This window comes from Hippopotamus amphibius, chromosome 5 (genome assembly GCF_030028045.1).
Source record: "Hippopotamus amphibius kiboko isolate mHipAmp2 chromosome 5, mHipAmp2.hap2, whole genome shotgun sequence".
NCBI classification, from domain to species: Eukaryota; Metazoa; Chordata; class Mammalia; order Artiodactyla; family Hippopotamidae; genus Hippopotamus; species Hippopotamus amphibius.
The window spans coordinates 94,039,353-94,061,100 of record NC_080190.1 but is presented as its reverse complement, the minus strand read 5'-3'; the positions used below and the strand labels follow the sequence as shown (position 1 = coordinate 94,061,100).

At 42.5% G+C, this 21,748-nt stretch overlaps 1 protein-coding gene across 12 annotated transcripts in view; it reads right to left on the bottom strand.

The window, feature by feature from the left end:
• SPIDR (scaffold protein involved in DNA repair) overlaps window positions 1-21,748 on the bottom strand; it is a 337,463-nt gene that overhangs the window by 79,459 nt on the left and 236,256 nt on the right. For 11 of the 12 annotated variants that reach the window (XR_009053672.1, XM_057734363.1, XM_057734364.1 and 8 more), the window contains 2 exons: window positions 15,299-15,494; window positions 13,619-13,848 (listed from right to left, as the gene is read on the bottom strand). Coding sequence is in view for 11 of the 12 variants with exons in the window: in XM_057734363.1 (XP_057590346.1) it covers window positions 13,619-13,848; window positions 15,299-15,494 (426 nt within the window). In the remaining variant the exon portion in view is untranslated. The remainder of the gene's footprint in view (window positions 1-13,618; window positions 13,849-15,298; window positions 15,495-21,748) is intronic. The other variant, XM_057734374.1, reaches the window with a different exon arrangement.

Genomic DNA, 21,748 nt, shown 5'->3' with positions numbered 1-21,748 from the left:
TTGTACATATGTATAAATAAGTTCATTTGTATCATTTTTTTTAGATTCCACATATAAGTGATATCATATGATATTTGCCTTTCTCTGACTTACTTCACTTAGTATATAATCTCTAGGTCCATCCATGTTGCTGCAAATGCCAATATTTCAATCTTTTTTATAGCTGAATAATATTCCATATATATATATATACACACACACACACACACACACACACACAGCACATCTTATGTACCCATTCATCTGTGAATGAACCTTTAGGATGCTTCCATGTCCTGGCTATTTTAAATAGTGCTGCTCTGAACACTGGGGTGCATGTATTTTTTCAAATGAGAGTTTTCATCTTTTCCCAGGTATATGCTCAGGAATGGCATTGCTGGATCATATGGTAGCTCTGTTTTTAGTTTTTTAAGGAACCTCCATACTGTTCTCCATAGTGGCTGCACCAATTTACATTCCCACCAACAATACAGAATTCCCACCACATCCCTCTAGCATTTATTATTAGTAGACTTTTTGATGATGGCCATTCTGTTGTGAGGCAATTACTCATAGTTTTGATTTGCATTTCTCTAATAATTAGCAATGTTGAGAATATTTTCATGTGGCTGTTGACCATCTGTATGTCTTCTTTGGAGAAATGTCTATTTAGGTCTTCTGCCCATTTTTTGATTGGGTTGTTTTTTTGATATTGAGCTGTATTACCTGTTTGTATATTTCGGAAGTTAATCCCTCGTCAGTTGCATCACTTGCAAATATTTTCTCCCATTCCATAGGTTAAGACAAACTTTTAAATAACACGTGAGTCATAGAAGAAACCTCCAGAGAAATAAAAAAATTTTTAATAAATGAAAATGGAAACACAACTTATCAAAATGTGTAGGATACCGCAAAAACAGTGCTTAGAGGAAGATTTATACTACTGAATGCATATATTAGAAAAGAAGAATCACCTAAAATCAATAATCTAAGTTTCCACCTTACGAAACTAGAAAATAGAAGACCAAACTAAATTCACAGTAAGCAGGATAAGAAAAGAAAAAAGAAATAAAAGAAATAAGGATTAGAGCAGAAATCAATGAAACTGAAAGGAATCAATAGAAAAAAAAATCAATGAAACCAAAGTTGGTCCTTTGAAAAGATCAATAAAATCTATAAACCTCTAGACAGGCTAACGAGGAAAAAAAAGAGAACACAAATTACTATTATCAGAAATGAAAGAAGGGAGACTTCCCTGGTGGTCCAGTGGTTATTAAGACGTCGCCTTCCAATGCAGGGGGTGCGGGTTTGATTCCTGGTTGGGAAGCTAAGATCCCACATGCCTCGCGGCCAAAAAACCAAAACACGGAACAGAAGCAATATTGTAACAAATTCAAAAAAGATTTATTAAAAAAATAAAAGAAATGAAAGAGGGGACAACACTACAGGTCCCATGGAAATTAAAAAGATACTAAAGGAATACTATCATTAACTCTATGCCCAAAAATTTGATAACCTAGATGAAACTGACCACTTTCTTGAAAGACACAGTCTGCCAAAACTCATGCAAGAAGAAACAGATAATTTGAACAAGACTATATCTATTAAAAACATTGAATTGATAATTAATAATCTTCCAAAACAGAAAGCACTAGGCTCAGATGGGTTCACTGGTGAATCTGACCAGACATTTATGAAAGAAATTATACCAATTCTCTGCAATCATCATGGACAAACTCTGCAAACACGATGCTGAGTGAAAGACACCAGATCCAAAGCCCACATGCTGTATGACTCCACTTACGTGAAATGCCCAGAACAGGCCAAGAAGCAGAGGCAGAAGCAGAGGCAGAAGCAGACCTTCAGCTGCTGGGGTGGGTGGGGCAGGAGGCTTACCGGGAGGGACTGCTCATGGGGGCAGGGTCTCCATCTGCACTATGAAAAATGTGTTGGAACTAAAGAGAAGTGGTGGCTGCACAACATTATGAATGTACTAAATATCACTAAGCTGTACACTTTAAAATGGTTAATTTTATACTATGTGAATTTCACCTCAATCAAAAGAAATTTTTTAAAAAAAGGTGACGTGCACACACAAAATCCACATGTTCTAACAGGCATTCAGGGAACTGGTCCCACAACGTCCAACTCCTGCCCAGACTGATGGAAACAGCCTCTCCTCATGCAAATGTCCAGGCAGTCTGTTCATAAGGGGGCATGTATGCTTGTCCCTATGCAAATATGCACTCCTTGTGTTGTTTCTAACTAGATGTTAACTGAGCATGCTCTCTCCAAGCAGAAGAGACAGGAGAGTTGCAGGTGCCACATGGCCAGGAAAAGGCAGAGAGCCCCCTAGAATGGGGCTTCATTGCTGCACCTCAGTCCTTGGGTCAGTCTCTCCCCTACTTTCCACCCACTCTCCACAACAGACCAGATACTCTTCTTTGGGAAGCACCTGGGAGAAATTCAAATTCACACATGAACAAACACTGGCAGATCATCCACCACGCTGAATATACTTGCTACCAAAGATGTAGTAACCCTGGTGCAAAGTACATCACTACCGGAAGTCTCATTCCAGTTTTTTTTTGAAGAGAAGACGATGCATTAACGAGCAGAATAAAAACTGGAATTACTTGCTTTCAGAAGATTTAAAGATAAGATTTTCTGGTATCTTTGCTGTCACTGCAGTTTTCCACATTTCTACAGCTCACAGAAAGGCAGGCCTTCCAAGAACATCTGTGGTTCTCCTGCACAGCCAGTGTTCTATTGTCACTTATCTGTGTGCAAAGACTCGAGATGCAGAGCAGCCTCTCAATTTTCCAAAAGGCTGTGCAAGTGGTGAGACATCAGGAAATCAGGCGTTTATTTCGCTCTTCTCTTTCCACTCCCCAGCGTATAACCAGTCTGGTCCTCTCCGCTCATTTCCTCCTGCAGGAACTTCCGACACCTACATTCAGATTCCACGGCAGGGAGAAGAAAGGCCAGGACACATCTGAGGACACCCCAGAGCATCTATGCGACAACCAGAGCTACTCCAGACCTGGGAACCCTTTCCCCACCAGCTTCCCCTGCACAACGCAGACCTTTTTTTAATTCAAAGCATGGGTTCCTTCCTCCTCAGCTAAGTTTCATTTAGTGTTAAATGTTGTTTTCACCCTTTCATCTTCTACTTGTGGCTGCTTGATTTTTTCTTGATTTCTCTTAGTTCTGCACTGATTGTAACAAATGCTTTGAAACCCTTCAGTCATTCTCAACTGGACTCTTTTTCTCTTTATAAACATCCTCGCTCTAGAGCACCTCTTATTCCCCCCTTGCCTCCTCCCTAAGGGCCCCTCTTCTTTGCCCTCTGCCTGCTCCTTCACACTGACTGACCACTCTGCAGGGGCCCTGAGTCCAAGCGTCTCATCTTCTTTCTTTCCTAAAGCACAGTGTTCCTGGTGATTCTGACCTCACCAGCCTCCCTGATGGTCTTCTTAGAGGAACGGCGGCATGTGCGGTACATCCCTGCAACCCGGTTAGTCCTGCGTAAAGAAGGGGACACAACCACACACCACGTCCTCAGCTCCTCACCCGCCACTCCTTTTCCCCACCTGCACATCCTACTATGTGTCCACTATCTTCATGGTCCTGTGCCAAAACCAGATGAGTCACAGTCTTGACCTTAGATGGTTAAACGAGAGAAGTGACATTTAGAAACAATGTGTATGGGGTGATTTTGAAAGCACTGACAAGTACTAGTGAATGCACAACACCTGGCCACTATCCTCACTGTACAAGCACCTGTCCAGATGCCCTTGTATCTGTCCCTCTCTTTTTGCATCTGTGCAAATAAAAGTGAAGGTTCAGGACATTTATATCGCTGCCTGGCTAACTGGTCCAGAAGAAACAAGGGTCCCTGTTCATGTACCATAGTGTCTCCCTCTTCCAAAGAATGGTTTTGAAGGATACGTTTGCTGCAGTTTTCTGTGGCACATGGGGCCTATTAGGCTCAGGCTAATTAGAGCTTCAGGGCCAAGATATGAGCACAACGAGGGCAAGCCTACCAAGATTGCCAGCTGGCTGCCCCAAGTGCTCTGGCTCCAGCAACAGCTGGGAGGCAGGGCAGTACAGGTCCACGTGACAGAGGCGAACAGGGAGACGGGGGAAGCAAGCTGTGGCAGCCCAGCACAGTGGGGAGTCAAGCCGGGCCTCACTCTTGATCTCACCCGTCTGCGCATCTTCGGCTGCAGAAGCATGTGGTGCTGAGAGCCTGCACCTGGCTGCCCCCCCCCGCCCCCCCAAATGCTGCAGGCTGTCACTCCGTCTCCCAGGGCTCTGCTCGGTGCTGTCATCTCAGAGCACACATTCCAGAGCTACAATCTGGCTGCTAGGAAAGTTCTAGTGTGACCACATTACTGCTCCAGATCACAGCTGCAGGAATGGGCGGTGCGGGAGCAGACCAGGAGAGGTCTCCAGCCTCTTTTAGGAACAAAAGTTTCCTGGGAAAGGAGGTCAGGAACAGGCAGAAAATTCCACGCCTTTTATATAGGGCCACCTTGAAACCATTCTTGATCTTGATGGGTAACAGGTGCTGGAAAGTCACCAAGGCCAGACCACGACGCAAGCTTAGAACTGTGGGTACACACACCACAGCTGTCCGGCTATGAATCTGGAAAATCACTCTTGCTGTCTTCGTGCTGTCATGAAAGTTTTATCTTCATAACCATCTGTACTCACAGCACTAGGCCGCTGTCATTCCTTTTGATTTTTTCCTTCAACTGTATCACTGGTTTAATACACAAAAGAAGAACAAGGGAACTTTCATTGCTATTTCATGTTATCAATAAGCTCATTAAGGAAACATGTTCAAGGTACGTGTAAGCTGTAAATATGAAGTGGATCAGTGCTATGCACTGGTATCACACAGTGTTTACCATACAGTGTTTAAAGAACATGAACATATTGCTTTCAAATTATCCACAGCTCCGATTCCACTCTGAAACATTACAGACTTCAGTCAGTTAGCATAATCTGACACCAGACGAGCAAAATGATGAAAACTTAAAAAAAGAGATAAGATTAGAGAAGTGGATCCATTTTGTGCCATCCAAAGGGGAGAAATGATACACAAAGACAAACCACCACAAATACCAAAAAGAGACCCATGTAACAGAAATATATTTAGGGACACACAGTAGGCACAACACATGCACAGGACGTGTACTCCATATATGCAAGGGGTTGACAACCTTACAGCAAAGGCTGATACCTCTGTAACTAACTACAAGTGAACATAACAGTCCTAATGCGAACAGTGCTAAGTGTCTGCCTGGCAGCAGACACGTTCTAAATGTCACCTCACTGAGTCTTCAGTACAACCACACGAGGCTGACAGTGACGGAACTAACTGCATGAGGCCGTTAAGAAAATGGAGTTAAGATCATCTATCTACCTGCCTATCTATTTTAACCGAGAACATACAGCTAGTAGGTGGCAGAGCTCAGGTTCAAACCCAAGCTTGTCTCCTTCCAAAATGTGTTTTTTTCATTCTGCCACACTGAAGAAGGGACTATTTCCATGGGGGAAATCAGGAGAAACTTTACAGGGCAAGTGGCATGAGACGGAAGTGAAGTCTGCACAGGACCTCAAGAGACTGAGGAAAATGAGTAGGAAGCTGGAGACAAGAGCTGTTCTCCACTGTCAAAACACAGCCAAGGCCTCGAATCATCCCCACTCCTGCTAGTTCCTCATTCTGCAATTCCACCACCAGCAGCCTGGGCTGCCTTTAGTTGCTCTAGATAAAGACAAAACTAGACCCGCTGTAGTTATCAGCACCATCCAATACCGGACAAAACGTTAGGGCAGTTGTTGGAAATATGTTAATCACAGAGGAACTTCTATACTTCCAACATTCAGAGGCAGAGGTCACAGTTCACACATGAATATAAGTAAATGTTTGTTTTCTAATGTAAATGAGCATCAACTCCCTGCTGACGAGTAGGGTGAGGGTGGCCAAAAGCATGGACGGAAAACCACTTCAATCAAGCTTCCCCTGCAGCCAGACAACAGACGCAAAACTAACACAAATGCTGTTTCATAACTACACGTCTTTCCTTATTTTAGGTTTCTATTATTGTACAATGTCGTTTATCAGTATTTTACAATTTTGAAGTATTCATGCTTGCTTTTAAAGAGCTAGTGAGCCACGCTCTATTGAGTGCTATTAGTATATGAGAAGCACTGTAGTAAATGCTTTACATATGTGATCTCATTTAATTCTCATCATGAACCTGTATTACGGGCAGCATTATAATTCCAATTTCACAAATAAGGAAACATAATTTGCTCCAAGTTTCCCTGCTAAGTGGTGGAGTCAGCTTGGCCACTGTGTATATATGTACCACATCTTCTTTATCCATTCATCTGTTGACAGACATTTAAGTTGCTTCCAAGTCTTGGCTACTGTAAACAGTGCTGCTATGAACACTGGTTATACCCAAATCTAAAAAAAGATACAAATGAACTTATTTACAAAACAGAAACAAACTCACAGACATAGAAAACAAATTTATGGTTACCAAAGGGGAAAGGGAGGCGGGGATGAATTAGGAATTTGCGATTAACAGATACACACCACTAATAAACAACAAGGATCTACCGTACAACACAAGAAACTATACTCAGTATCTTGTAATAAACCATAATAGAAAATAATATAAAAAAGTATATATATACACACCATACATATGTATATATAAAACTGAATCACTGTGCTGTACACCTGAAACTAACAACACTGTAAACCAATTATATACTTCAATTAAAAAAAAAAAAAAAGAAGACGACAAACGGTGTCTGTATTAGGAGCAGGAGACGGCTGCCTGCACTGCAGTTCTGTTGTGCTGTTGAACGCTGGGCATTCTCAGTCTCTTCTGCAACAACAAAACCTTGCTATCAAACCCTGTCCATGCTCCCCACCTCCCACCCACTCTTTCATACCCAGGGCACTAGCTTCCACCCTCCCCTCCACCCCCAGGAACTCCTGTGCATAAAGTCATCCAAAAACTTCACGTGGCTTCATCGGTCACCTTAGTAGGCGTCTCTGGCGGCACCATGTCAGCCGCCCTCTAGCACGCATGGCATCCCACCATCCTGAGTGCCTGCCACAACTAGCTCTTCCTCTCCAGGCTCCTCTGTGGTCCCTCTTCTACCCATTCTCCAGTTCTAAAGGACCTTAGATCTTGATGCTACATTTCTTCTTTCCTCTGTGTTTACCATTTCCCTAATGTGATCTCATCCACTGCCCTGGCTTTAGACAGTTTCCAGCTGTGACAGAACAGCTGTGAGGGGGGTAAAGGCAGGAGAGCTGGGGCATCTGCCTCTCACTACAGTCCCCCCACGGCCTTTGGAGTTTAGCACCATGGACAAATATAATCTCCTCAAATTAGCCAAAAAAACAAATGCACATACAAATATATTGACTGACCAGCTTTAGGCTGAAAACCCCCCAATATTTATTTCCAATCTAAAATCTTCTCTGAATGTGAGATTTGTATATCCAGACTTTTCATCTAACATCCTTTGTTGGATGTCTTACAGGAATCTTAAACTAAACAGCCTCCATGCTGATTTCTCCAAACTGGTTTCCTCACCTCAGTAACTGGTCCATCACTCAACCGAGCAATCAAACTGAGGATCATTCTTAATATTTCCTTCCACCTTACCCCCCACCCGCACCCCCCGTCAATCTTTTACCAAGTCACCACACACATCAGAAACATTTTCTCCATTTCCCCGTGGTGCCGCGTGAGACCTGAAGCCTGGGCTGTGCTGGACACAGCAGTAGTCTCTTCCCGGGCCTCTCTGCTTCCACTGGAGCCCTGCTCTACATCCCCTTTCCCAAACAATTTTCCATCCCACAGCCGAAGGGTCTGTCAGACAGGTACACCTTATTTGGGGTCAGTTCCTGCCCATGCCCACGCATGCTGGCCATTCTGCCATCTCCCTCCTGTTTGGAGCTCTCAAGGGCACTCTCTCTCTCTGCAGGCACTTCTCTTTCATCTGCTTTTCACCTAACATCCACTTAGCTTTCAAGTGTCACTTAAACAGTACTGCCTTAGAACACCTGTGAGTGAATCCCCAAAGTAAACTCTGTGCCTTCTCCACTGGTCTCTCATAGTATCCCACTTTTTCTCACCAGAGCACTGACCACAACTTAAAATCATAAATGTATTGTTTTCAATTGTTTTGTGTGAGACTTCCTTACCAGACTATGCTCCATGAGCACACGATTATGCCTGGTTTTGTCAAACATGCAGACCCAAAACCTGGCCCAGGACAACAGTGGATTCTTTTTTCCCTTAGTGAAAAGAGGAAGAAACAGAAGACAAGAGACTAAAGGAAGGGTCAAAAGATGAAAAGAGAATAAAACATCAAGGTATAGAGAAAGGAAAATGCGCTTTTTCCCTGAATTCAGCTCAATGGATTTCCGTAAAACTAAAATGCAAGATAACTAGAAAATAGTTAAATAAGAAGGTTCTGTCCCTCCAGGCTTTTGTCCAAATGCATCACCATTGAGCAAATTCTATGAATTCAATCCCCTCACAAAAGACTAACTCTCCTGTAACAAATATTCCTGCAATGACAGGCTAGAAAGAACGTGCGTCTCTGAAGAATAAAATTAAATTATTTGTCCCCAAGTTAAATAGCTCAAGAAGAAACGAAGTGAAGGTTTCAGAAAGGGAGGAAAAAAGGCAAAGCTTAATGTGATCACCATGGACTGGGAGCAAGGCCACTGGGTCTAGACTCCACTCTGCCAGGAGGGAGGGAGTCACTAGGAATCCACTTACTGTTTCTTTGCCCCAGTTTCCTCCACTATAAACTAGTGCTCCCTTTGGGCTAAAAAAGCCTGTGGTCTTATTAGTCATGCATTTATATAACATTCATCCAATATGCAGTGGATCTAGATAAAGGTGTGTTTTGGCTCTGAACAGACTGCCTTGCTTACTGTTTAGGGAGTGTCCTCCGGACTGTTTTTTTGTTACCTTTGATTTAGTGATTTATAAAACAAGTTCATGTTAGTTACTCTGACCTATAACACCTTGAGAAACCAAGTAGAAATGTTTTCTTTTTTTTTTTTAGAACCTTTATTCAGATATAATTGACATACAATAAACTGTATGTATTTAAAGTGTACAATTTGATATTTTTTTTCTTATTAGAAATGTATATAAGGCAATCCCAATCTGCCAATTCATCCCCCCACCCTTGGTGTCCATATGGTTGTTCTCTACATCTGTGTCTGTATTTCTGCCTTGCAAACCAGCTGATTTGTACCATTTTTCTATATTCCACATATATGAGTTAATATATGCAATATTTGTTTTTCTCTTTCTGGCTTACTTCACTCTGTATGACAGTCTCTAGGTCCATCCATGTCTCTACAAATGTCCCAATTTTGTTCCTTTTTACGGCTGAGTAATATTCCATTGTACATATATGTACCACATCTTCTTTATCCATTCATCTGTTGATGGACATTTAGGTTGCTTCCATGACCTGGCTATTGTAAATAGTGCTGCAATGAACACTGGAGTGTATGTGTGTCTTTTTAAATTATGGTGTTCTCTGGGTATATGCCCAGTAGCGGGATTGCTGGGTCATATGGTAATTCTATTTTTAGTTTTTCAAGGAACCTCCATACTGTTCTCCATAGTGGCTGTATCAATTTCTATTCCCACCAGCAGTGCAAGAGGGTTCCCTTTTCTCCATATCCTCTCCATCACTTATTCTTTGTAGATTTTCTAACCGGTGTGAGGTGACACCTCATTATAGTTTTGATTTGCATTTCTCTAATAATCAGTGATGTTGAGCAGCTCTTCCTGTGCCTCCTGGCCATCTGTAAGTCTTCTTTGGAGAAATGCCTATTTAGGTCTTCTGCCCATTTTTTGATTAGGTTTGTTTTTTTGATATTGAGCTGCATGAACCGTTTACATATTTTGGAGATTAATCCTTTGTCTGCTGATTCATTTGCAAATATTTTCTCCCATTCTGAGGGCTTTTTGTCCTGCTTATAGTTTCCTTTGCTGTGCAAAAGCTTTGATGTTTCACTAGGTCCCACTTATTTATTTTTGTTTTTATTTCCATTACTCTGGGGGGATGTATCAAAAAAGATCTTGCTGTTATTTATATCCAAGAGTGTTCTTCCTATGTTTTCCTCTAGGAGTTTTATAGTGTCCGGCCTTACATTTAGGTCTTTAATCCATTTGGAGTTTATTTTTGTGTATGGCATTAGGGAGTGTTCTAATTTCATTCTTTTACACGTTGCTGTCCAGTTTTCCCAGCATCACTTATTGAAGAGGCTGCCTTTTCTCCATTGTATATCCTTGCCTCCTTTGCCATAGATTAGTTGACCATAGTTTATCTCTGGGCTTTCTATGCTGTTACATTGATCTATATTTCTGTGTTTTTGCCAGTACCATACTGTCTTGATTACTGTAGCTTTGTAGTATAGCGTGAGGTCAGGGAGCCTGATTCCTCCAGCTCCATTTTTTTCCCCTCAAGATTGCTTTGGCCACACGGGGGCTTTTGTGTCTCCATACACATTTTAGGATTTTTTTGTTCTAGTTCTGTAAAAAATGCAATTGGTAATTTGATAGGGATTTCACTGAATCTGTAGATTGCTTTGGAGAAATGTTTTCATTAATAGCTTGCATTAAGGGAAGTTATCCAGAAGAACAATGGACAGGAGACTCTTACTTATTTTATTTCTAAAATCCAGAGTGTATTTTTGATAATGCTTCACAGCTTAGAGGACATGAGCCTTTTAACAGAATCTATCTGACCCTCTTTGGGACTGGCAGGCTTCAAATAAATTTCTTTCAATTTCAAAGCTGTCAAAAATTGGGGTGTCTGCCATCAGAAGATAAGCTCTTAGAGATCTCATAAAAGTGACACTGCTAGAGCACTGGGGACAGACCAAGACGATACGGTCAAGGTTCCAAGTTAGACAGAAAAGTCACCACAGTGTTTCCTTGGGAGTCATCTGACTAGCCTGGGGAGGAAGGGAGAATCACCGTGGCAGAAGAGTTTCAGAAGACAGCATTGTTTCTCTTCACAAAGGCCTTATTTTATTCCGACATGGCAATTTCTGGCTCTGTAGAAAATACATCGTGATCAGAGCAGTCTTCAGTTCACTGCTGGTTAGAGAGGTCTTTGGGGCTAAAGCAGGTGAGGGAACACAAGGGATGGCACGAGAGCAGTCCTCACTGTTTAACCTGCCTGCTATGCCCACCGTGCTAGGGCCTCTGGACAAGACTGACCCATGCACTGCATGGCTGCCTATAGTTACCGATGGGCAGGAAGTTACAGGCAGCATCTCAAGTAGAAAAGAGTGATCTAGGCGACACCCCCTATGTCTTCCCATGGTGTCTCCTCTCGTATCTAGTTGCATATGCAGGTGTAAAGGTCCACGCCAGGACACAGGCTGCTGAGAGACCTCAAAGGAGATGCCTTACACACCAGCAAAGAATTAGTAGGGAGCTAAGTGTAATGTTACTTCTATATTAATTTGATTTGTAAACTAGAGACCCTGATCATTATTTCAGCAAATGAATCTTGAAAAAACCAATGATTGGTTATACAATAAGACCCTTTTGTACCCCAAAGACATCTGAGAAGCACTGTCTCAAACCCAAGGCCAAATGGTAGGCTACTCTCTACAAGTTCCTCTCCATGCACCATCCACTCAGTTCCCACACTGGCTTTCCAGGATGACTTGACCCCTGGCTCAGCTGTAATCTAAACACAGCTTGGTTCTAACGCAACATTTTCCCCTTTCTTTCAGCTCCAGTATTCTCTACAACCCTGCCATTCGGAGATACTATACTCATGATGTTTTTCTTTCATCCACCTGTATAACTGTCAGCAAGTAAGAACCTCTCTGAGGCCCAGTTTCCTCATCTGTGAAATGGGGCTAATGTCCTCCAGCCTCTGTTTACAATCTCAAGGGTGCAATAAGAAGCACCCCCCCCCACACACACACTGCATATTCAATACATCTGAATAACTCAATGCTCTTTTCTTATTTGAGGTTTATGCCTGCCCTGCCTTCAATCCACCACGAGCACAGTCTCATTCACTATGTCCCGGGTGTCATAAGGCACTCACATGCCGACCACTGGCAGCAGCTTACGTTCCAATTTCTTCTCTTTGCTCAACAAGTGAAACAGGTGCCACAGCAGAGCTGGAGGGACGGCCTCCGAGAAGCACACTGCTCGCCGCCAGCTCCGCCCGCCCTCTCTGCTGCTCGGCCCCTGCTGTGCCCACCTCCCTGGCACAGTGCACTGCACGCCTGGCTCACTCAGTAGTCCCTCCTCAGAGTCCACCACGGCTACAGACCGTGAAAAAAAGCTAAGCAAGACAGAAACTCTGACTAACCTATAACTGTCTCAGGTAATTCTATGTAGATTTGCACAAATTTAAGTCTAGCACAAAACCAGTCAACAGCTACAATTCGTGTTAAAGACCTAAACATGGATATAATGGTTTCACACACACACGTATTCCAAACAAAATGAAAATAAATTTTTTCTATCATTCCAAAATAAACATTCTCTAACTCTACACCTAAAGAGATTTTCTGAAATTCATGGTACTTTAAAGTAAGTTGCCATCCACTGGAAGAGACTCACAGTTGACAGAGCAGTGTTTCCTGCTGCTCCTTCTGAGTAACATCAGAAGGGGCCATAGGGACAGGATGACTGTGAATTATCATTTCTTCAATATGTGTTTTCCTAACAGTAGAGAGACAAAACGATTGTCTCATGAACTGGCATCTATGCTTTTAATTTCTATTCTGTTATAAATCTGTCTTACTGCCTTGAGGGCAACTGAACATGGAAAGATAACCTCAGAAAGATCTGACATAAATAAATGAACTCTCAGTCAATGGTGTGTCTACAGCTATTTGAAAACACATAAAACCAGGAAGAGCCTAAATCTGAGTAGAAAAGATGCCATTCCCACAATCTGTTGGAGCAAGGACTCTGAATCACAGGTCTACCCTTGCTCGTGTAGCCATCCAGCTTTCCTGTGCACCGACGTAGCCGTTATCCACATGGTGCTACTTAATTAAACTTAAATTTAAAATGTAGTTCCTCGGACTCACCAGCCATAATTCCTACTTGGTCACTGCCCACCTCACTGGTTAGGGCAGTAAAAAATGTCTGCATCACTGCAGAAGTTCTGCCTGGAGCATTGATGCTGACTCAACATCTGGGAGCACCATCTGGGAGCCACAGACTTACAGCTGCCATTTATGTATTCAGGTTTTTAAGACATAAAAACTTGACAGTGGTCTTTTTGAGTATGTAACCATGCCTTGGCTTCTTAGAATACCAATCATGCTTGTATTACTTTCAATAACATGAACTATTAAAGGTAAAAGTAAATGTGACAAACTTTTTTAGTAGGACTTTTTATATAAATAGATAAAATCCTTTGTCATACCACGTGTCCCAAATTTTGATGTAAGTAAAAACCAAACAAACAGAAACAACCCATGCACATGGTGAAGATGGTGAAGAAATTGCTCTGAGAAGAGCCTCTACTTTCTCCAGGTGAGTCTGGGCACCTGCGCCTGTGTCTTGTCACTCACCGAACTCCAGGTGGGTCTGCTCCATCTGCCTGCCGACACCTGAAGCGAAGAGAGTAAACTCTCTGCACCACCACTCGGACCCCAACTCCTGACCAGGTGGCAGCTCCTTGGCTTTCGACTGCATCCAGCAGAGAATCCCTCATGGGAGCTTGGGCGGGGAAGCCCGGCTCTGCTTGTTCGTGCCTGAGGGTCCAGTCTGTGCCCACAGCGGTGCGACCACCACACATGACCTGGCGAGACACGCAAAGGAACAATTCGTCTGACTCATGAGGGCATGCTGCAATACCAAATCCCGATGTGCTTGGGGAACCCCAAGCATCCAGCGTGACTGCAGGACATGCAAGGAATGACGAGGACAGGAGCACACCCGTGACGTGCGCTCCCATCTGCAGGTCACCAACGCACCCGAGGAGGCCTGGTGAGTCAATGAACAGGGGAGCGGCGGGGGCATAGACCATTTCAGGAACTTGAAAACATGGAGAAAGTACTGCTATTAAAATACCTGATGGTAATTTAAAAATTTTTCTTTCATGAGGTAACAATCTCAGTAGCACAAACTACAAAACAAAATAAAAGAATGACTAGGGTTATTATGAAATGCTGACACTTTGCACACTCCTGTGAACAGCATGAAACACCTTACAATCCCAGTAAACATCTGAGTAAGATTACACCCCCTCTAGAGTGCTCTATGCTTCCTGCATTCCAGCACTTCTCTTCACATATATTGCTTGTGTAACAAACACACTTAACCTCACAACCCAAGGAGGGAGGCTGCATCATTCAAACGTTCTACAGATGAGAATGTTGACACAGGAGTTAAGTGCCTTACCCAAGGTCACCCGGCAGGAAGTGGCTGAGGCAGGACCTGAACTAGGCACCGAGTTCCAAAGCCCACACTCTCAACTGCTAAGCTCTACTGCAGCTCCCCTGGCACTGATGTGAGATGGAGACACACCTTGTGAATTTAATACCACACAGCTGTTTAAAACTGTGTGTTAGAGCAGTAATGCACTTTGAGCTGTATTTTACATCTGTTAAATTAAATTGATTAGACAGCCCTGCTTTTACACAATCTCCTCCAGACACATGTTCTGATAGTCAAAGGGAGATCCTGCTCGATTCCACACATGCAAAGCAGGATGGAAGTCCACTTGCTTTCCTTTTTGATTTCCACTCCTGCTGTCAGCCTCAGACTTCTGCTCAGCGCTGACTCAGGTAACTAGGAGACCCTGAGGCAGGTGCACCGGAGTCAGACACTTGGAGCCGAGTGGCCCTGGGAGTGTCCTGTGTGTCCACTGCAAGTAAAGTTCAGTGGTTCCCCAAGTTCATCTTGGTGGATGATCATGGCTCAGGGCCACGAAAATTCCAAAAAGCAACCTCCAGTGTATAACCTCAAGTTTATGCAGCTCTTTTTATCCCAAGGGATACAGATGTCATGCAAAAAAAAAAAAAATACGATTTTTTTTTAATAAATAAAAAAGGCTTAAATAAAATTCTTAGGCAATTATGAGAACAGAAAAAAATGAAAACTCATATTTTAATAAATTACAGATATGATTACATACATATTTGCTGAATATCTGGAGAGGGCCAAAGGTAAAAACCTCTATAAATACCAAAGCTTTTAAACGCAATATTACTACAGAGCAAAAAACCTCTAAGTCAATGATAGTTTACCTGGCTTTCAGGTGAGTTATTTGTTAGGCTCTTAAATCTAAACATCTGGGCCAAAGTGATGCTTCTTCTTGGAAGGGGTGTGTTCCAACTGTGCACTTCACGTGCTGTTTTTGAATCTTCTTTGGCAACAACTTTCTGACAAAAATAAGCATTCAAAATAACAGGGCAACTTCCATTAGGGATAATAAGCTTCTGCCTGGAAAGGGAAAGAAATATAAATACAAGTTTATTTGCAATGCGGGATTCCGCTGACCTTCTTGCTACATCACAAAGGGCAACGATGCTGGCTAAGGACACAACCAAGCCAGCCCCAGTGACAGCTGCCCTCTCGCCCTCGCGTGGCTGTCAGTGCATCTGGCTCTGCTCTTAGAGCAAGTCCTGTGTCAGGAGTGGGGATGGAGGAGGTGGCACTGCCCGAGCTGGTGCCCCCCACTGGGGCCTCCCAGGCTGCCAGATGGCGGCCTCAGGGCCCCTCAGGGGAAAGTATTGGGGGTGGGGGTCACAGAGCTGCCTGACACTAAAGTGAATATTACTCGCAAGAAAGACCTTCAGACACTTCACAACTCTCAACTTTCAGAGAACATAACACCAGACACCAAAGGAACTCCACCTTCACTACCAAACGGACCACAGTCACTGAAATGGCTCACACTCAAATAGAAACAGGACAATGTCCTCCTGGTTCCTCTTAGACTATCTAATGCTCATTCCTCACACAGGTAGTGCTACTTAACATTAAGGAAGATTTAGTACTTCCAGTCCCCAGGAAGATGGAGTAGACACACTTTCCCCTATTTTTCCCATTAGACACAAGGAAATGCCTGATGCTGTACAAGAAATGAAACAGAAGACGTTGAAAGGGGAGAGGAGGAGGCTGTCCAGCTGGGACCCAAGGAGAGACACAGCAGTAAGTTCCTGAGCTTTCTTTTTACAGCCTAGAAACAGCAATGGGTGCAGACAAAAGCACCCTCAAAAGCTCACTCTCTCCAACAGAAGGACAGGGAAGGGGCAGCCCAGTTGAGACAGAAAACTTTTAGGAAACCACTGATCTACTTTCAGCAAACGTCACAGAAAAACTGTCACCCATCGCCACACACATTGGCAAAGGGCAAGTGGGGCATGTCTGGGCCCCTCAACAGGCTGTAATGAGGAGTCTGTGAAGCCCAGTCAGCTGGCACTTGTCCCCACACCCCCATCACAGGGGAGACGCCTGACTCTGATAACCAAGCCTCACCCCCACCTCTTAGAGCAGAGTCCAGTAGGCCCAGCAGAGTCAGGACTTTCACCACCGCCCGGCCCTCTCACCGTCCTCCACTGTGGTCAGTGGGAGCCACGTGGGAAGCAGTAACAAGGGGACTCCTGGCATGTCCCCCCACCCAGGAGTAAGAAGCCCCCCACTCCACCCAACTTCGTTTCTCAAAGCAGTGTCAGACAAAGCCACCTAAAACTGGTTTAAATAAGATCCAGAGTCTCATATCATAATACCCAACATGTACAGGTTACCATCTAAAATCACTCGTTACACTAAGAACCAGGAAAAATCTCACTTGAATGAAAAAAGACAGTTAAGAGGTGACAATGTTGAGATGACACAGATGTCAAAATTACCTGACAAAGATTCAAAAGCAGCCGTTACAAACATGCTTCGGTGACAATTACAAATGCACAGTAAGACAAATGAAAAAACAAAAAGTCTTACTTAGCAAAGAAATATAAAGCCTTGGCAAAGATACAGATTTTTTTAATGGAAATTTTATAAGCAGGAAATAAAATAATGAAAAATTAAAAACTCATTGGATGGGTTCAACAGCAGAATGAAGAGAATAGAGAAAAGGATCAGTGAACTGGAAGACAAAATAGTAGAAATTACCAAATATAAACAACAAAGAAAAAGACCAAAAGAACCTCCAAAAAACAAAAAAACAGAAACTAACAATGAACAGAGCCTCAAGAGGTATGAGGAAGAAGAAATAAAAATGGAAAGATGTAGGTAAGTACATAGGTTTTCCTACTCTTGTTGAGTTTTTGAAGTTGAAGCAAGAATTATAACACTGTCTGATATGGTTCTAAATGTATGCAGAGGAAATATTTAAGAAAATCATATAATGATGACAGTAAAGGGATATAAGAGGCAAGGTTTCTACACTTCAAACTGGCAAAATGTTGACCCACTAGACTGATCAAGTTATGCATATAAAACGTAATGCCTAGAGCAACCACTAACACAGCTATAAAAACACAAAAACATTACAAATAAATTAAAATGAAATTCTACAAAAAAGTTCAAACAACCCACAAAATGCCAGGAAAAAACCCCAGAGAAATGAAAGAGAGAGAGAACAACACAGAGAAAACAAAAAATAAAAAGGTAGACTTAAGTCCTAATATATCAATAATTACACTAAGTGTACACAGTCTAAACAAAGCAATTAAAAGACATTTTAGTAGAGCAGATTAAAAAATATGGTCCATCTTTATGCTGTCTACAAGAAACTTACTTCAAATATAAAGACATAAGTAGGATGAAAGTAAAAGGCCAGGAAAAACAGCCATCATGTAACATTAAATATAGTTGAAATTACTATCAGATGAAGCAGGCTTTAGAGCAAAGAATATTATCAAGGACAGAGAGGGACATCACACAATGACAAAGGGTCAATCCACCAAAAAGACAAATTTGCAACAGTAATATTTTAAGTCTAAAGACCATAGGTATGGTAACCTAGAAATAACAATTAGGAGAGATGCAGAGACGGAAACAGAGGCAGACACAGAGCAAGAGTCAGCAAGAGGAGGCCCCAGGAGGCAGGGGGCAGGAGTGGGCACAGTGTCTGGCACCATCGGGCTCAACCACGAAGGTGCTGCCACAGCAGGACAGATGAAAGATGTCATACACCTCCAGACTTTTCTTTCAAGTTAATTTGAAAAATATGATAAAGTATTATTTTAACTGCTAAGTTAAGAAGAACACAGCACAAGATTTTTGCGTGTATTTAGAACCTCTCAGTTTACAGACAGACATACTAGCATTAGAGCTGTGTTCTGCCAAATTCAAAGTCCTATTTAAGGCTATCAAGGTTAGACCAAATTAAAAACATACCTATATAAAATAAATGTGGTAAATTGGTACAGCCACTACAGAAAACAGTATAGAGGTTCCTCAGAAAACTAAAAGTAGAACTATCATATGACCCAGCAATCCCACTACTGGGCATATACCCTGAGAAAACCATAATCCAGAAAGAAACATGCACCACAATGTTCACTGCAGCACTATTCACAATAGCCAGGACATGGAAGCAACCTAAGTACCCATCAACGGATGAATGGATAAAGGAGATGTGGCACATATATACAATGGAATATTACTCAGCCATAAAAAGGAATGAAATTGAGTTATTTGTAGTGAGGTGGATGGACCTAGAACCTGTCATACAGAGCGAAGTAAGCCAGAAAGAGAAAAACAAATACCGTATGCTAATGCATATATATGGAATCTAAAAAAAGTGGTACCAATGAACCCAGTGACAGAGCAAGAATAAAGATGCAGATGTAGAGAACGGACTTGAGGACACAGGGCAGGGGAGACAGGAGGCAAAGGGAAGCCGGGACGAAGGGAGAGAGTAGCACTGACATATATACACTACCAAATGCAAAACAGATAGCTAGTGGGAAGCTGCTGCATAGCACAGGGAGACCAACTCGATGATGGGTGATGACTTAGAGGGCTGGGAAAGGGAGGGTGGGAGGGAGTCGCAGGAGGGAGGGGATATGGGGATATATGTATAAATATAGCTGATTCACTTCGCTGTACAGCAAAAACTGGCACAACAGTGTAAAGCAATTATATTCCATTAAAGAGCTTAAAAAAATAAAATGAAATAAAATGCATGTACCAGGCTCGTGGGTTTGGGAAAGACCTTAAAACCCATATCTAGGTCCATTTGCTTCATTTCACTCTTTTTACTCACCACCTATGACATGCCAGGCACGGGGCAGGGCACTGGGAATCCAGTCAGAGACAAGAAGACTGAGAGGACAGGTTTAGGCCAAGGGAGGATCCTATGGGAGGAATCCCACTGGAGACAGGGAAGGTTTCCAGGAGACATAGCCAGGTGAGGGGTGCCCGGGTCAGAGTGTGTGAAGGCACAGGTAAGGGGATGCTTGGAGAACTTGGGAGGCTGTCTGGTGGCCATAACCAACACTCAGATTCCATGTGACAACAGAGGTCTTGCTACCGCTCACTGAGCCTCTGCAGAAGAAACCCATATATTGTTTCCTTCATTAGGAGGCCAAGGAAGTCACAGCCTTTCAACATCCACTGCCATGGCACCAGTGACACTCTCCTAGGGAGTATGACCTCTTGGTTTCCTTTTATGCTGAGGCCAGTGTTAACTGGTGTGGACTCTACTATCACCTCTCTATTTATCTTATTGCCACAAATGTTATGTGATGGCCAAAAAGCAAGTTTACAGAGTATGTATTGAGATTAATATTGTAGCACATTTAACTAGTTTTTCTGAAAATCAAACTGAAAATAAAGACAAACCTAAGGTGTTAAACCTCACTTGATAAATTACATCACAACCAACACCACCAGTGAACACCATTATGATGCTGGACTCACAGTGATTCTTCAGGTAAGGAATTTGAACATGTGTTTACTTTCTAGTAAACTCTCAGAGCATCCTTTTTTTTAAAAAAAAAATATATAAAGTGTACAATTTGATATTTTTTTCTTACTAGTAATGTATACATGGCAATCCCAATCTTCCAATTCATCCCCCCCACCTCCCGCTTTCCCCCCTTGGTGTCCATATATTTATCCATTCATCTGCTGATGGACATTTAGGTTGCTTCCATGTCCTGGCTATCGTAAACAGTGCTGCAATGAACACTGGGGTGCATGCGTCTTTTTGAATTATGGTTTTCCTGGGTATATGCCCAGTAGTGGGATTATCTCAGAGTATCCTTGACAAGTCAGCAGCCATGGCGACAGGATGGGCTGCAATGTGGGACAGTCACACACACAGTGAAATACACAAAAAAACAGACAATAACAGTCTTTCATGGAGTCCAAGCACTAAGGCTTCTCTTGGAAATCACTTTAAAAAAAAATACAGAGAATCCTATATGTTCAATAAAAATGACAATTTGTCAGAATGTCTGCTTTCATGAAGAACTATTTCCACTGCTCTTTACTGAGAGTGTTATATACAGAACTCAGGTAACAGGAAACAACAGTCTGTTTTTTAATGTCACCAAGGGCAGAGAGGAAAACCAAGCGAAATATCTTTTCACTTTCTATCACTTGTCAACAATGCCAAAGTGTGAAATACCCCACTAGCAGCTCATAAAACAAACTATTTATTTCACACCACAAATAAGATCAATTTGCTAGTTTACTGTCTAGGAAAAATGTGTCCAAATTTGGTGGGTGACAAAGACAACTAATGGGGTTAATGCAATGACCTAAAGAAAACAAAGACAGGAATTTTCTTCTCTTCCTTCTTTCCTTCCCTTTTTTAATGGCTAGTTAGCTAAAGAAGTGGTTGTCAGAACTGTGGTTGTCAGAAAAATATAACTTTTCCACTGAAGACATACTCCGGATAAACCAATCAATTCTGTTTACAGTTTAGTCTCAACTGGAAGCCCCAATGGCCTGAGAACAAAGCTGGCTACTGCACACGTGTGTCTTCCCTCCAGGTGAGGGCGAGCCATTGTGTGGGGCTAGTTGAGAGGGCTCTCAGTCCCCACATGGACACACACCAAGGAAACAACTAAGAGCAGTAAAACACCATTGGTGCCGCAGTAGAAGGAACATGGGCTTCCGTAGGGAGACAAAGGACAGATTTCTCCATATTAATTAAGACTCCTATAAAATGTTATCTCTGTGAGAGGTCTTATCTGGATGTTTCAATAATAACAAAAACAAAAAATGTTCTTCAAATGAATGTCACCCCTTCTTCTGGCTTCCTTGGGAAAAGCTGCACTTTTCTCTGTGCTCTGTAGTGCTTTTCACAATGTTTATGTCCGTCTCTACAACTAAATCCCTCAAATACTAGAATATATCAGCTGTCTCTTCTTTATCTTTGTTTTTGAGCGCCAAACAGTACCTGACTCAACTGTTTCCTAAATTAATGAAAAACAAAAACAAACACTATAGCTATTCATCAGATATATTTATCAAATTAAATCAGTCACTGCCTCTTGTTTAGCAAAAACTAGGGTTACTTAATGTTATTTACCCAAGGCCCATTTTCTTTCTCCTCTTAAAGGTTAATAAGAATTCTACACCATTAGCAACAAATATTACTTTCCATCACCCTTCGTGTACTTATTTGCACAAAGCCTTCTTCGCTGTTGACACTCGCTGGGTAGATTCTGCTGGTTAGGTGCTGTACGGGCCCACACTCTGCTTTAGCCCTCTCCACAAATAAACAGGACTAT